The sequence below is a fragment of the Colobus angolensis genome, unplaced genomic scaffold, assembly GCF_000951035.1.
Source record: "Colobus angolensis palliatus isolate OR3802 unplaced genomic scaffold, Cang.pa_1.0 Scaffold257, whole genome shotgun sequence".
Classification (NCBI taxonomy): domain Eukaryota; kingdom Metazoa; phylum Chordata; class Mammalia; order Primates; family Cercopithecidae; genus Colobus; species Colobus angolensis.
The window spans coordinates 4600742-4614133 of NW_012115788.1; the positions used below are offsets into that span (position 1 = coordinate 4600742).

The following is a 13392-nucleotide window of genomic DNA, read 5'->3' on the forward strand; positions in this document are numbered from 1 at the left end:
ACGTGACTGTCAGGATATTTTAAAACTAACTTAGGGTAGGGTGTAGATAAAGGACCTTTCTTCCCCAGACAGCACCCCTGATTTTCTGGGAGATGGACTGATTTCCTGAAAGCCTTGTCCTGAAGACACCTGGCCAGAGTTCTCTCCTCACCAGCTTCTACTGAGAACAAGTGCCCTTTTAGACTCTTTTCAATCCTCAAATTCTCTGTTTCCAAGTCTGTCAGAGAACAGAAAGTTACATAGTAGCATTAAAAAGCATGAAAAGTCAAAAAAATAATAACTGGCCTTAGTGGCCAGAGCAGCTGCTGCATACACTTATCACAGGTTTCGGCTTTGTAAATTAATTCATCTGCAAATAGTGCACTGTCTCCAGGTGCAACTTTGATGCTGGAGCACTGGTTTCTTAAGGATTTAAGTTTAAAGTCAAAGGCTTCCTGCCCTAGGTGTTACAAATAAGTAGTGTCGTTTCTTTTTTTTTTGCTCTGAGTTTGTTCATCCAATCGTATCCGAGTATGCAAATAAACTTTAGCCCGTGCAGATAAAAAAGGAACAAATAAAGCCAAGTGCTCTATCAGAACCAAATTGCTGAGCCAGTCACCTGTGTTCCAGGAGCCGAATCAGAAATGTCATCCTCAGGCAAGCCAGACTTACCTGTCCTACACACCGATTTGAAGATTCAATATACTAAGGTGAGTAAAACTTCTATTTTCTGCTTTAACTTGGGTGTGCAAGAACTACATTTATGTAAAGCATTAAAGGTCAATTTAAGTAAACTTATGTAAAGAGCCCTTTGCAAATATAAAAATAAAAGGCATGCAAAATACAGGTCTCAGTTTACTGTCCTGATCAAATATGATCTAAATCATATCAGACAATCTTTCATACATTTATTTCTTAAAATATTTCCAAGCAAAAGGAATTCTCTTCTGTGTGAAAGGATTCTTATACCAGGATTCAGAGGACTTTACTAAGCAGTTCTATTAACTTCACTATAGCCGGCATGTATGATAAGACAGCAAAATACTCTCTAGAGAAGCTTACTGGAAAGAACCAAATGAGTAGGAACAATAGAAAGCAAACAAGGAGAAAGAGAGCATACTGAAATAACATAACTTTCCAATATGTTTAATAAAATGAGTGTTACAATAGGGGGACTTAAGTCTGATAATTGGGTTCAAAAACCTTCAGATGGACTTGCATTATTTTGCATATTGCGGGGGGAGAAAAGCATTATTTCTTCGGCCAAGTTTGTTGCCATTGGAGCAGATGTGTAATTGTTAACTGATAAATATTTAGAGAAACAAGAGCAGGAGCTAGATCCAGACTAAAATCTGCAGCTGGGGGGAACTAGGAAATGGATCCTGCTTGAGTCGTTCTGAGAGTAACTCTGAACTTTGCGTGTTTCACACTGCTTTCCTGTCAGATCCTAGAACTCCAAAACAAACAAATGAACAAAACACAGTCTAACCAAAATTACTTCAAGTTATCTTTACGGTGTGATGCAGAAAGTATGGTAAGAAATTAACTCCTGCAACTCAAGGGAGAGCCATGTTGCTGTCTGAATTAGCCAACGGAAAAACAAAGGGCATTATAATTTAATGATAAAGTAAAAGTCTCCGCTGGTGTACATTTATTTCCTTACTTGTAACCATGGATGGCTTTGAAATCCTAAGGTCTGTTGCATTTTCATTTTCATAAAGCACAACGAATGAGGAAGTTGCTCAGCTGATTGGCTCTTTTCCTCAGGAAAGTAGCAGCAGAGATCAGATTGTGCCTTTAACGTGGTTGACCAGCAGCTATGAAGTGTATTTTAAGGTATTGTTATCACGAGGTTTTATTAAAGGGGAAAGATTTTTCCATTTAATTTTACTACAAATGGTAGCATGAAAAATGCAGTAAATCCATACCCTCAAACAATTTACATTTGGCAAAGGTATGCCCAAAAGATTGCAAGAGTCCAGTCTCCCTCATTTTCTTATTCCAAGTTTGTCATTCACAAGAAATTTCAGTTGGAGGTACGTACATTTAAAAATACACTTCATGCAGCTCAAAATTGTTGGCAATGCTTAGATTATTCTATTACTATTATTAATGGGATTTGTTTTTTTAATGATACTACCTAGGAAGATATTTTAGTCGTCTGGATGCCCCTGTGTCCCCACTCCTTTGGCTTTGCAGAAGTTTGCAAAGTCTTCCTTGTGTGTGTATTTCAAGGAAGCTCTAATGTAAATAACCTTCCTGCTGAATTAAGCCTCACGTAGTAGTCGTTAATTAAGCATGTAAGAAGCGGGACTAGACAAATGAGATAATCCTCAAAATCTAACACACAAGCACAGACCTAATGATCCCCTAACACAGAGAGATGATTTTGAGATTGAAACCTATTCACTTCGAGGTCACCATGCAACAACTCCCCTCTACGGAAAATGACTGACCTAAGTGTCCAAAAGAAGGCAAGACTCAAAGAGCAGGCGTTTTGCTCTGCGTTTAAGAATTTTTCTGGGTAAAAATACCCCAAACAAGTCAGTGAATTTTGATTTCTCATGCATCTTCTATATAAATCTGTTCTGCTCAGATAGGATTTTATTGTTTGATTTATTGGTTATAGCATTTTCACACTTGGGAGGACACCAGTTATGTATGTAATTAAATCTAAATGGGTGAGCTTTTTCAAATGCCTTTGCATTTTTTTTTACTATGTCCCAGTGAAGAATTGGATTGAATTTGCACTTGCAAGAGGAGTTAAAAAAAATGATGGTTATTAACTATAATAAGTTTACTGGTTACAAACCAAGTAAGCAAGGAGTTTATAGTGTCTGAGGAATTATCTTCTATTACCAGCCCCTAAAGTCTTGTGTTATTTTTCTGTCCTTTTCATTATTATTATTATTATTATTATTATTATTATAGCTAGAAGTATATTGGTTGTTAGGACAAGTTGGAGAGAACAGACAGGGTTGAGTAACAAAAAAAAAAAAAAAATTACAACTACGATAGAAAAGCTACATACTCTCAAGCTTCGGACTGCTTTTCACCCAAACAAAAGAATTTACTGATGCATATCTTTTTATGACTTATTTTCTGGTACAGTCTGATTATTTCTTTGTTGGGGTAGATTAAAGAGAGATTAGAGTTTAAGAAATGCTTTCTAAAATTATACAAAAGCTTTTGGAATTTAAAACCTCAAAAACATCGCTATAAATTCACTAATATGAACTCATATCCCATCCTTATCCTCATCACTCCTCTTTCCAACTCTAAATGAACCCCACATTTACCATTGTATTTAGGCTTTAAATGAAGAGCTTCTTTGAAAGTTATGTGGTCATTGGGCAAGCTACATTACCTCTCTCTGCCTCGGTTTTCTTATGTTTAAAATGAGGATGATAAAGGCATCTATTTTCTAAGGTGGATGAAAGTATTAAATGAATTTAATGCATAAAAAGCCCTTGAAATAATGCCTGGCACATGAGAAATGATTTAACGTTAGTGATCCTAGTCCTATTTTTCTGAATCCTTTCCAGTGTTTCCAGAATTTTCTCTTTTACCCAACCTTTCCTAGACCTGTTTCCCACAAGCATTCCTCATATCTTCTCCTAGCTTTTCTGTCACTCTTTTTTGTACAGTCATGTCCCATCTGACAAAGATTGCATCAGAGTGAAGTTCCAAGGGTTTTCCAAGATTTCAGGGATCAAAAATGTTCTCTTACAGGATTTGGTAACTTTGTTTGCCATTCTCCCTTCACAATACTGTTGCTTTGTCTTTTTTATTCTTTTTCTTTTTTTTAATAAAAAGGAAATAGGAAATTCAAGAAGACAAGCATTCTCAGACAGAATTCAAACCCCAAAATGTTTAACTTAATTAGTAAGCTTAACTCATTAAACCATAGTTTGTTCATGCTACAAAAGATCTTTATCAGCTAATGACATTTTACACATACATACACACACACACACAATAAATAACTATAGGTAAAATTTATTGTGCTTACTCTGCCATGACTGTTTAAGTTCTTGACAATGATTTTATTTAATCCTCATAATAACCCTATGAGGAGGTTACTACTCCTGTTTCACAGTTGAGGGAACGGAGGAACAGAGCAGCTCCGTAACTTACTAAAGTTACACAGCAAGTAAGTGACAAAGCTACACTGCCAATGCTGGCAGTTTGAGCTATCACACTAGCAAGTGACTTGTCTAAGGTCAATTCCACTACTCTGGGACACTGACTTGCCAGAATCCTCTTGTATCCTTCTTCATCCTTACTTTCATTTGCCCATTGCTGATTACCATGGCCTTTCCAGCTGCTGTTCGACTGCTCCCAGGCCAACAGGAGAAAGTTTGCAGCCAACTTAGGAAAAGAGAACAATAGGAAAAATTGGAAGGAAACAGGTTTTCTGCTTTGATTGAAAATGTGACGTTTGGGCTGGGAGAGGCTGCGAGGCAGAGGACTTTGATGTGGATGTGAAATGTCTCTGTGAACTACATTTCTTCAACTCCTATAGAATCAATTTTTGGTTAGAGTAGGAGATTGCTTTCCTAGGTTTCTGGTTTGCTTAACCCTTCTGGGTTAAAGAGATATTTTCAATGGAGAAGAGTCATGAATCATTGAATAATATGTTCCAGGCACGATTTGAAGTGCTTTTTTTCCCCCATGATTATCTCTTTAAATTCTTACAACAAACAAATTCAGCTACATGAACTTCCAAATACCTCCTTTGTCCCCTTTGCTTGTTTCTCCCGTTTGCTTTTCTTTTCTCCCATATTTCCCTTCCTCTTATTTAACAAGGCCTTGAACGAGTGCCCTATGCTAGTTCTCATGATCTAAGAGAGCTAATATGATTCATGTCTCATGGAGCTTCTATTCCTGGAAGGTGTGTGGAATAGTGTGGGGCAGAAAATAAGAATATTTTAATCAGAAATTATGGTAAGTGTTTAAAGCAAAATAACTGAAAGCTGAAAGAATATGAGGAGAAGAGCTTTTGATGAGGATTTTTAGGACGGGAGTCTTTAAGAAAGGTGCTTTAAAGGTAAGCCTGAGGGATGTAGACAATAAGGTGGCCAAGACTGGGGAAGAACAAAGATCTGGAGGTCATACCACATACCAAGACCCGAGGACAAGATCGTGTTATGCTCAAAGAACTGTCCAAAGGCTAATCTGGCTGGAGTAAAGTGAATAAGGGAGAGAATGGATGAGATGAAACTGAAATACAGGCTGAGGCCAGATTGGCTGGCAGATTTTGAGGGAAATCACTGAGAGGTGCTTAGAACAGGAAAGGACTTACGTTCAAGGCAAAGCTGATTGTGCTGTGATGCTGCTTTCACTTGGGAAATGTTTTTAACTTCCTTCTAACTGAAGCAATATTTTGTTTGCTTTGGGCTTGGAAGTAGGTGAAAAAATAGCTGATTGGCTGCAAGGTGCAGTGATAGAACAAGCTAAACCTGGTTTCAATTTCCAGCTATTCTATGTATTTAATTGTATGACCTTGGCCAAGCTTCTCATCCTCTGGAGCTTCAGTTCCTCTGTCTGTGAACTGGGAAGGAGAATGACTACCTTGGAAAGTGACTGGGAGAATTAAGTGAGGTAATTTGTGGAACGTGGCTGGCACTTATTAACTACTTGGTCCTTTCCTTGATTCGCTTTCCCAAGATGACTCCTAGAATTATATCATTCTGTTGTCAATGTAAGTTATATTTATATTGCTTATCGCAGTTCAAAACTGATTTCATATATTTTTCTCGTTTGAAGCTCATCGTTAACCACTGGGAAGAGCTAGAAAAGATGTTAGCAGAGTCCCATTTCAAAGCTGAGGAGCCTGAGCTCAGAGATCTTGACTGACTTAAGGTCACATAGCTCTTAAAATGCAAAAACAGAATAAACTGGATTCTGAATCTTTGTATCTTGGATCTGATGCTTTCTCACATGATATCCTTTTCTCCTTAAATATCAAAATCAGTAGTACTAGAATCTCACTCAAGAAAACCTAATCAAGAAAAACATCTGAAGTAAATAACATATCCTAAGAGAAGAGGGTATTATCCCCCTTTCCCAATTAGCTCTAACAGCTGTTTTCACACCTATCACTACATTTTTATCATTCGTTCCTTACTCTGATTGAAAGAATAGATCTGGGCTGAAGTCTGAGATTCTGTATTCTTAACAGTCTTTCAGCTTTTGCTGATGCTACCAAAATGTCTGTTGACCAGTAGCAAGGGTCTAAAAGTTTTAAGTGAGTGAGCCTTATAACTTCAATGCAGCAATGACCCTCCAGTTACTTCAGGATAGAGCATTCAGTTCCTCCCAGAAACTCACACTCAGCCACATCAGAAACCTTCCTTTCAGAAAGTGCCAGAGCTAAGCAGAAACAGGATCATGGCCACAAACCACTGACAGAACCAATCATTGATTTTAATGGTGGTAGATAATCATTTACTAATATTTAGAATGCAGTATCTTAGCTCATCTCTGAGGACTGCTGTCTTGGCAGGTTGTTCTGTTTTCTGGCACCTGCCTGACTGTAAGAAAACGGAATTAACAATTCTAAAGTAAAGAACACATGTCCTAAGAGAGGGTATTGTCCCCATTTCACAAAGACTCTCAGTACAACTCTTTATTTAACTTTTTAACTAGGACTTTAACCTATTGAATTTGTCACTACATACTTGCCAGAATTAGGGAAACACTCTTAGAGAATATGAAAAATAACTCATTTGAAGACCAACCCAAAGTAAAGGTAATGACTCTGAAATGGCATGGATAATCTATAGGATGATACGTTGCAAATCAGCATAAAATAAATCTCAGAAATACAGACATCAAATGGAGATATCTGAAAATAGCAATTATCTGGCTTGGGATGGTGGTGGTTGGGGTGCATTTGGTTTGATTTATCATGATACTGTTATAACTATAGCCAAGGGATACATTACATGTTTACCAAGTGTAAGTGACAACATAGAACCATGTTCAAAAGAATTTGAGCAAGGATTCCTTCACAAACCCTTACTTAAAATCTAATAAATCAGAAAAGTAAATTTCTGTAATATTGGTTTTCCTGACGCTGACATGTTTTGGGTGAGTGTGTGTGTATAGATGTATATAGCAAAAGTTTCCGCAAATGTAGAAGTATTGCTTGAGAAGGATGTGAAGTGTTGTTGCTAATATTTGGTTTTATGATATTATCTCTACCTGATTCACTGTAATGTTTGAATTGCTAATGGAAATTTGTTCACTGATGAGTTTGTGCAAATCTCACATCTCTGAAAACTTTGCCTGAACCCTTCCCTTCCCCAACCCAGGTCCCATTTCCACTCACTATTTCCACTGCTCTATCAATACTTTTTTAGATGTCAAAGGAATACAAATAACTACTGAATTATGCTTTATATTTGGCATTCTTTTAGAAGGAAGAGGGCTTACACGCAAGCAATTGTGTTACTGGATCTTGATACTGCTAAAAGTGGGCAGAACTTTCTGTCGCTTCTACATCTTAACTCTTTGATACAGAAAGTATATGATGTACAGAAGTTGCTGACAAGTATTGTCATCTGTAGAACAGATGATGTCGCTCAAAACAAATGCCATGGCATCTTTTCTCTTGCCCTGACACAATTGAAAAGGCTGAAGGGGTTTTGCAAACAACAAGAAGAAAGAGTATATACTCATGTTACTAAAGTCAGATTATAATTTAAAACAAATGAAAGGAAAATTTTATTTCTCCTATTTTTTTGTTTTGGTCATTCTCTCATTTTGTTTTCATTCCTTTGACGGCAGTTAAAAATTTTCCTCTCCTTTGTTATTTCCTCCTTAATTTCCTTTTACGTTCTCTAACTTTGAGTCTCAATGTTTTGCTTTCCTGCCTCGGGGTTAGGGTGCAAAGCAGTTGCCAGACATCCAGCTTTGATTCTTTTAAATGTTTAACACTCCACCTGACTTTTGTTCAGTCTCTCCTCCTCATTATTCATCCCTGATCTCATTCTCCCTGACTGGCTGCAGTCTTTAGTACTTTGGTAGGTTCCTAAGCTGAGAAAATTTTGACACATTTACAGCACACACCACTCTCCACAGGTTCACACCACCACCCGTGCACCCTATGCTGTGACTCAGCTCTCAGGTTTGAAAATTCACATGGATGACATTAAATGGGGACTATCATCACCCTCCCTCTCCTTTGGAAAATCTTAAAATAATTTCTTTGTGCGTCGAAAATGTGATCTGTTAAAATCTCTCTCCCACCAAGAAAGTATTGGCCTTCCTTACAGAGTCTGGAGCTGCTGGCCCAGTTGCTGCCCTGCCGAGATAATATTAATTTAAGGCACTCTGAGTATCTTTTGCAAGGAGTCAGGGGCCCTCCACTTTAGCCCACAGGCTCCAAAATCTCACATCAGCAGATAAGGCAAACAGGGCTTTATTTTGCCCACCAGTCAAATCTAACTTTGTCCAAGCCAGAAATATTTTGAGAAAAATGCTTATTTATTTAGAGCTGTAGCTTTATACAGGATACATTAAGACATAATAACTTTTACTCTGGAAAGGCATTTTTTTTTCACAATTATGACTAATTCTTGGACACCAATTGAATCCAGGAAATGGCTACTTGTTTATCAAAGGTAAAATGATGCATTTCTTAAAATGTGGCATATCTAAAATCTAAAGTGTAAAAATCAATGTCTGAGTTGCCTCAACATTTTATTGCTTCCCCATATAGAAAGTACTTGAAGTCCAAGAGTATGCATAGGCATTTATAATTTCCAGTCAATATTGCAAACTGAAAGTTGATGTCTACTTTACATATATATTATTCAAGAGTAACCTAAGTCCAAAATTCATAATTGGAATTGAGTTAATAAATAATGGTTACATGGAACCCAAGAATATTTTACTTTTATAGTATTATCTCTTTTCCTCTAAGCTGGCTAAAGGCAAACAACCAATGGAAAATAAGACTGTCACCATTATAGAACATTTCAACAAGTCTAATATAAATTTTATAGTAAATATAACAAACATTCATTAGCCTAGACTTCTCCATATAACCATTAAAGATAACTATAGGAACAGGGATTATACAAAAACATTTGGTCACACAGTTAGCTGGAAGGCAAATGCCAAATGTAAAACTTCTATAATTAAAACAGAAAAAAAAATATTTGAGGTAGGTCCTATGAATAAATTATCTGTAGCTAAGGGGAAGAAAAAGGCTGGGCAATACCTGGCCTTCTAACAATCTAGGTCATCACATTACCTATGCCAAGTTCCCTTTTCATGCTGAAACGCCTGTTTGTGGGAGAATGGCATACTTCATAATTTGTAGATTGCACTGTTACATCACTCTCCTTCAAAACCTTGTGACCTTATGATAGGATTATGAAATTACTATCAAAGCTAATTTCTGGGACTCTGGTTGGTCTACTTCAAATCCATCTGGGGTGCTTTAAAATCAGTATTCCTAAACACCCATTTGATCTGGTCTCTCTCCCTTTTTATACCCAGAATAGAGCCTAAACTTCTTTCTCTGGGGATCAGGATCTACCACAAATTGACTTTATTTTCAATGTCAGGCGTTATCTGTGACTTGTGTCCACTGCAACTCCATTCTGTTGGGAGCTGCTCTGTTTACTGCGTTACAAACCTCCAAAGATTTGTCCCTCCCTTTACTCTTTTTTTTTTTTTTTTCCTTCTTTCCACCACTCCAGTCCCATCCTTCAAAGAAGCATCCTTCCAGCCTATGCCCCTCTACACCATTTATTGACAACACCACTGCTTTGGCCATTTCACTCCACAGCCTTTAATTCTGTACTGGCTGCTGTTGATATGAACACATTCTCCTCTTACATTATAAGCCCCTGAGAACAGAGGCCATGGCTAATTCATCTCTCATTTTTCCACAATAACTGCCAGACTATGTCTCAAGTATTTGCTCATTATTGGACAAACACTTTTCTGATAAAACAAAAGTTACTAATCATGATTATATAAATGTCAGCACAAGTTCATACACAAGTTGAGCTCACGGTGTCCTCCTGTCTCAAAGGTTAAAAGTGAATAATGCAAAACAGTGCTGGTAATTTGGGGTCCTCTACAGCTGATCTCTTCAGTTGCCTGCGGGCTGCCAGATAAACGTGTGTTATTATTTCAGGTTAATGCTCATTTACAAAACATTCACTGGCTTTAATCTGAAGTGGCAGTTTTATGTACAGCTTAGATGTAAATTTTGATCATGGAACTAGATGGTACATACCTATTGTAATAATTCTTCTACCAAAAAGTATGTAAAGTGAGTAAAATAAGCTACAATACATTGAAAGCATATTATTGAGAACTTGAAACCACAGAGTATCACAGAGCTAAGGATAAGAGGACTCGGGCGAGAACTAGAAAGTACGACCACAGGCCTAGCAAAATGTAATTGATTCTGTATGCTGTTTTATTTCATTTTTAATGAAATTAAATTGTAGAAGTATGAAATTCTGGATCTCTGCCAGAATGAGATCTGTGTTCCCTTAGTTTAGAGGTACAAAATCTAAGGCGGTAATACAATCTTTAGGCAGAGAGAAGGCAGAATTTGCAAGTGAATAAATCTGATGCAGGTTTTGAAAGACTGATTTAAAAGTCTACAGCAGGTATTGCAATATCTTTAGTTTTTTGTTTGGAATTTCATGGGCTGATATGTAGATATCTGACATTAACACAAAGCAGAACATAAATAATTTATCAGTAGGATACTAATATGTTATATTGGAAAGAAGAAAAAGGAGGTTAAATTCAATTGGAGCAACTAGTGAAATCTTCATGAGGTGACATAGTAAGCTAGATTTTGAAGTAAAAATAGAAGAAAACAGTGGAACTCTAGTCTATAGAACAGTGTGTTTTTTGCAGTATGCTGCAAAAAATGGCATGGAGTTTGAGGCAGTAGAATGAGGTTGGAACAAAGGGTAAACTGAGGGAATGGTAGAGCAAAAGACTGGAAAAGCACGTTGGGACAAGATCGTTAACCACCTCCAGTGCCATGTTAAGCAGTCTGACAATAGAGGGTCACTAAAGTATTCTGAGGAGGACTGTAGACAGAATCTGAGGAAGATTATGATGACAAGGTGAAATTAAAATTTAATTAGGCAGAGGTAGGGGGCAAAGAGAACAGGAAAAGCTTTTTTTATAATTGTATAGAACAAAGTGATGCAAAAGGGTACCTAGGGATTGTTTGTGTCATTAAGAGAAGACGGAAAGTGTGTGTGAGAGAGGGCTGGGAGACAGTGTGCATGAGCAAGCTTTAGAACTTTGGGGTGAGAGCAGCATAAAGCTAGAGATGACAGTGAGCTGAGTTTGGGACAAGTTGATTAAGTTCTTTCCCAGCCATCTCTTGGGAAGAAAAATACTAAGACTAAGCTGTAAGGGCATAAATGGAAACACTCTAAGAATAATTATGGGATTCTGTAAAATGTGTTTCTGATAGCTAGAGTGTTGTTGATTCACTCTAAGAGAACTGGGCAAATCAGAGCTTTCATCTGAATTTATGTTTCCTCAAGTTGATCTAAGAGCCTAGTGTTTTTTACCAAAAAAGAATATGATGAATTTTATGGTCTTCATCTGCATTCAATTAATCTTGTTTCTGTAATGTGATAGGGTTTCTTGATACTTCTTCCATCTTTCTCATACCTCGTATATGTATTTTTGCACATCTAGTCTCTTCATCTGAACAGCTTTGGGCCCCTTTTCCCTTTATTTAGGCATGCCCATGTGTTTTACCATCAATTTCAGGCTAGCACTACAATTCCTTTGAATACTTCTACTATACAGGATAATTTTCTTGTATGGAAATAATGCTGCTTTCTTGTATGGAAAATTATATTGACATGAATGGGCAAACGAGACAACTCGTCCTCTTCCCCGTTTTGTAGGAAATCACAAGTGTCATAGAGTATTCATTTGCAGAATATTATAGATCTTATCCATGAGTAGCTGATGGATTATAGATCTTTGATTCAGTTAAGTTATTCAAGAATTTTTTTACTGAGGCTAAAATCGCTTGAGGGCTGAGATTGTGTTGGACACTGAAGATAAACCAGAAAAATGTACACAGTCCTTGATGGAAGGCAGACACTTAAAAGTGACTATTTAAAAAGTGACAAATTGTCCAATGGAAGTATAGAAGAGACCAGGGAAGTATATTTTGTCTAAATAATAAATCACAGAATATAGAATGAATTATATTCAGGCATTTAGGGATACATAGTAATACACATTTTATTATTCTGATAGAATTTTAAGCTATGCTAGTGATCTCTGAGGAATTTTTAATAAAGAAGTAATTTGCATTTAGCATAGTAACTAATTTAAACCTTGGAGGAGTGTTTCATTACATTCTCCCTTTGGGTTGAACTATTAATAACTTATCTTTAAATATCAAGTAAGAAGGGATGTCTGAATTAGGATATATGTTATAATCCAGCACATATGTCACCTTCCTTTACTCCCTGTGTTAGCTACCTCTGATTCAAAATCAAATAAACTAGTCCATCTTGTCATAAGTCTAACAAAAAGTTATATACTATCCAAGACTGTATTTATGATTGTTTTCATATTTCAAATAATAAGAAATGTCAAAGCTGGCTCCTCAAGAAAAGGCAAATTCAGTGACATGAAAGTTGAAACTGAGATGTTTTAAACGACATACTGGTGCTTTTTTTTTTTTTTTTTTTGAAATGGAGTCTTGCTCTGTCGCCCGGGCTGGAGTGCAGTGGCCGGATCTCAGCTCACTGCAAGCTCCGCCTTTCGGGTTTACGCCATTCTCCTGCCTCAGCCTCCGGAGTAGCTGGGACTACAGGCACCCGCCACCTCGCCCGGCTAATTTTTTGTATTTTTAGTAGAGACGGGGTTTCACTGTGTTAGCCAGGATGGTCTCGATCTCCTGACCTCGTGATCCGCCCGTCTCGGCCTCCCAAAGTGCTGGGATTACAGGCTTGAGCCACCATGCCAGGCTACATACTGATGCTTTTAAGTATTTCTATTTTATAGTACACACAGACAGAATTCCATATTTTTTAATGCTTACTGTTTCATTAGTTGCATGTCTCTTTCTCATAGTTATCATTAAGAAATCTTGTTCCTGATTTTGTCCGAAGACAATGAAATTACCAGGTAATCTTTCGAAAAGGAGAATAAAACCATATGCTTTTAAAAAGCCAATGAAACAATGTGACTAGCTAATTTTCTCTAAGTGAACCTCTTTTAAAATCCTTTACTTTAGCAAAATTTTTTTTTTAGCTTTAAAACATTAAAAGATTAGAAAATAGTCTCTTTTGATTCCAAATCACAAGTAGCCCAAAATGAGGATGTTCAGAATTTAAAGTGGAAAATAGAAGCAATCACTAATAAAGACCAAGCCCACAAAAG

At 37.0% G+C, this 13392-nt stretch overlaps 1 protein-coding gene across 3 annotated transcripts in view; it reads left to right on the forward strand.

Moving 5' to 3' along the window:
- The window catches only part of ALDH1A1 (aldehyde dehydrogenase 1 family, member A1), a 105142-nt gene that overhangs the window by 44466 nt on the left and 47284 nt on the right, over window positions 1–13392 (forward strand). Inside the window, exon 3 of one of the 3 annotated variants that reach the window (XM_011947031.1) lies at window positions 610–689. In XM_011947031.1, coding sequence (XP_011802421.1) covers window positions 624–689 — 66 coding nt within the window. In that variant the 5' untranslated portion in view covers window positions 610–623. Of the gene's footprint in view, window positions 1–285; window positions 690–11281; window positions 11312–13392 lie in introns of those variants that run through there. The other 2 variants (XM_011947029.1, XM_011947032.1) reach the window with 2 other exon arrangements.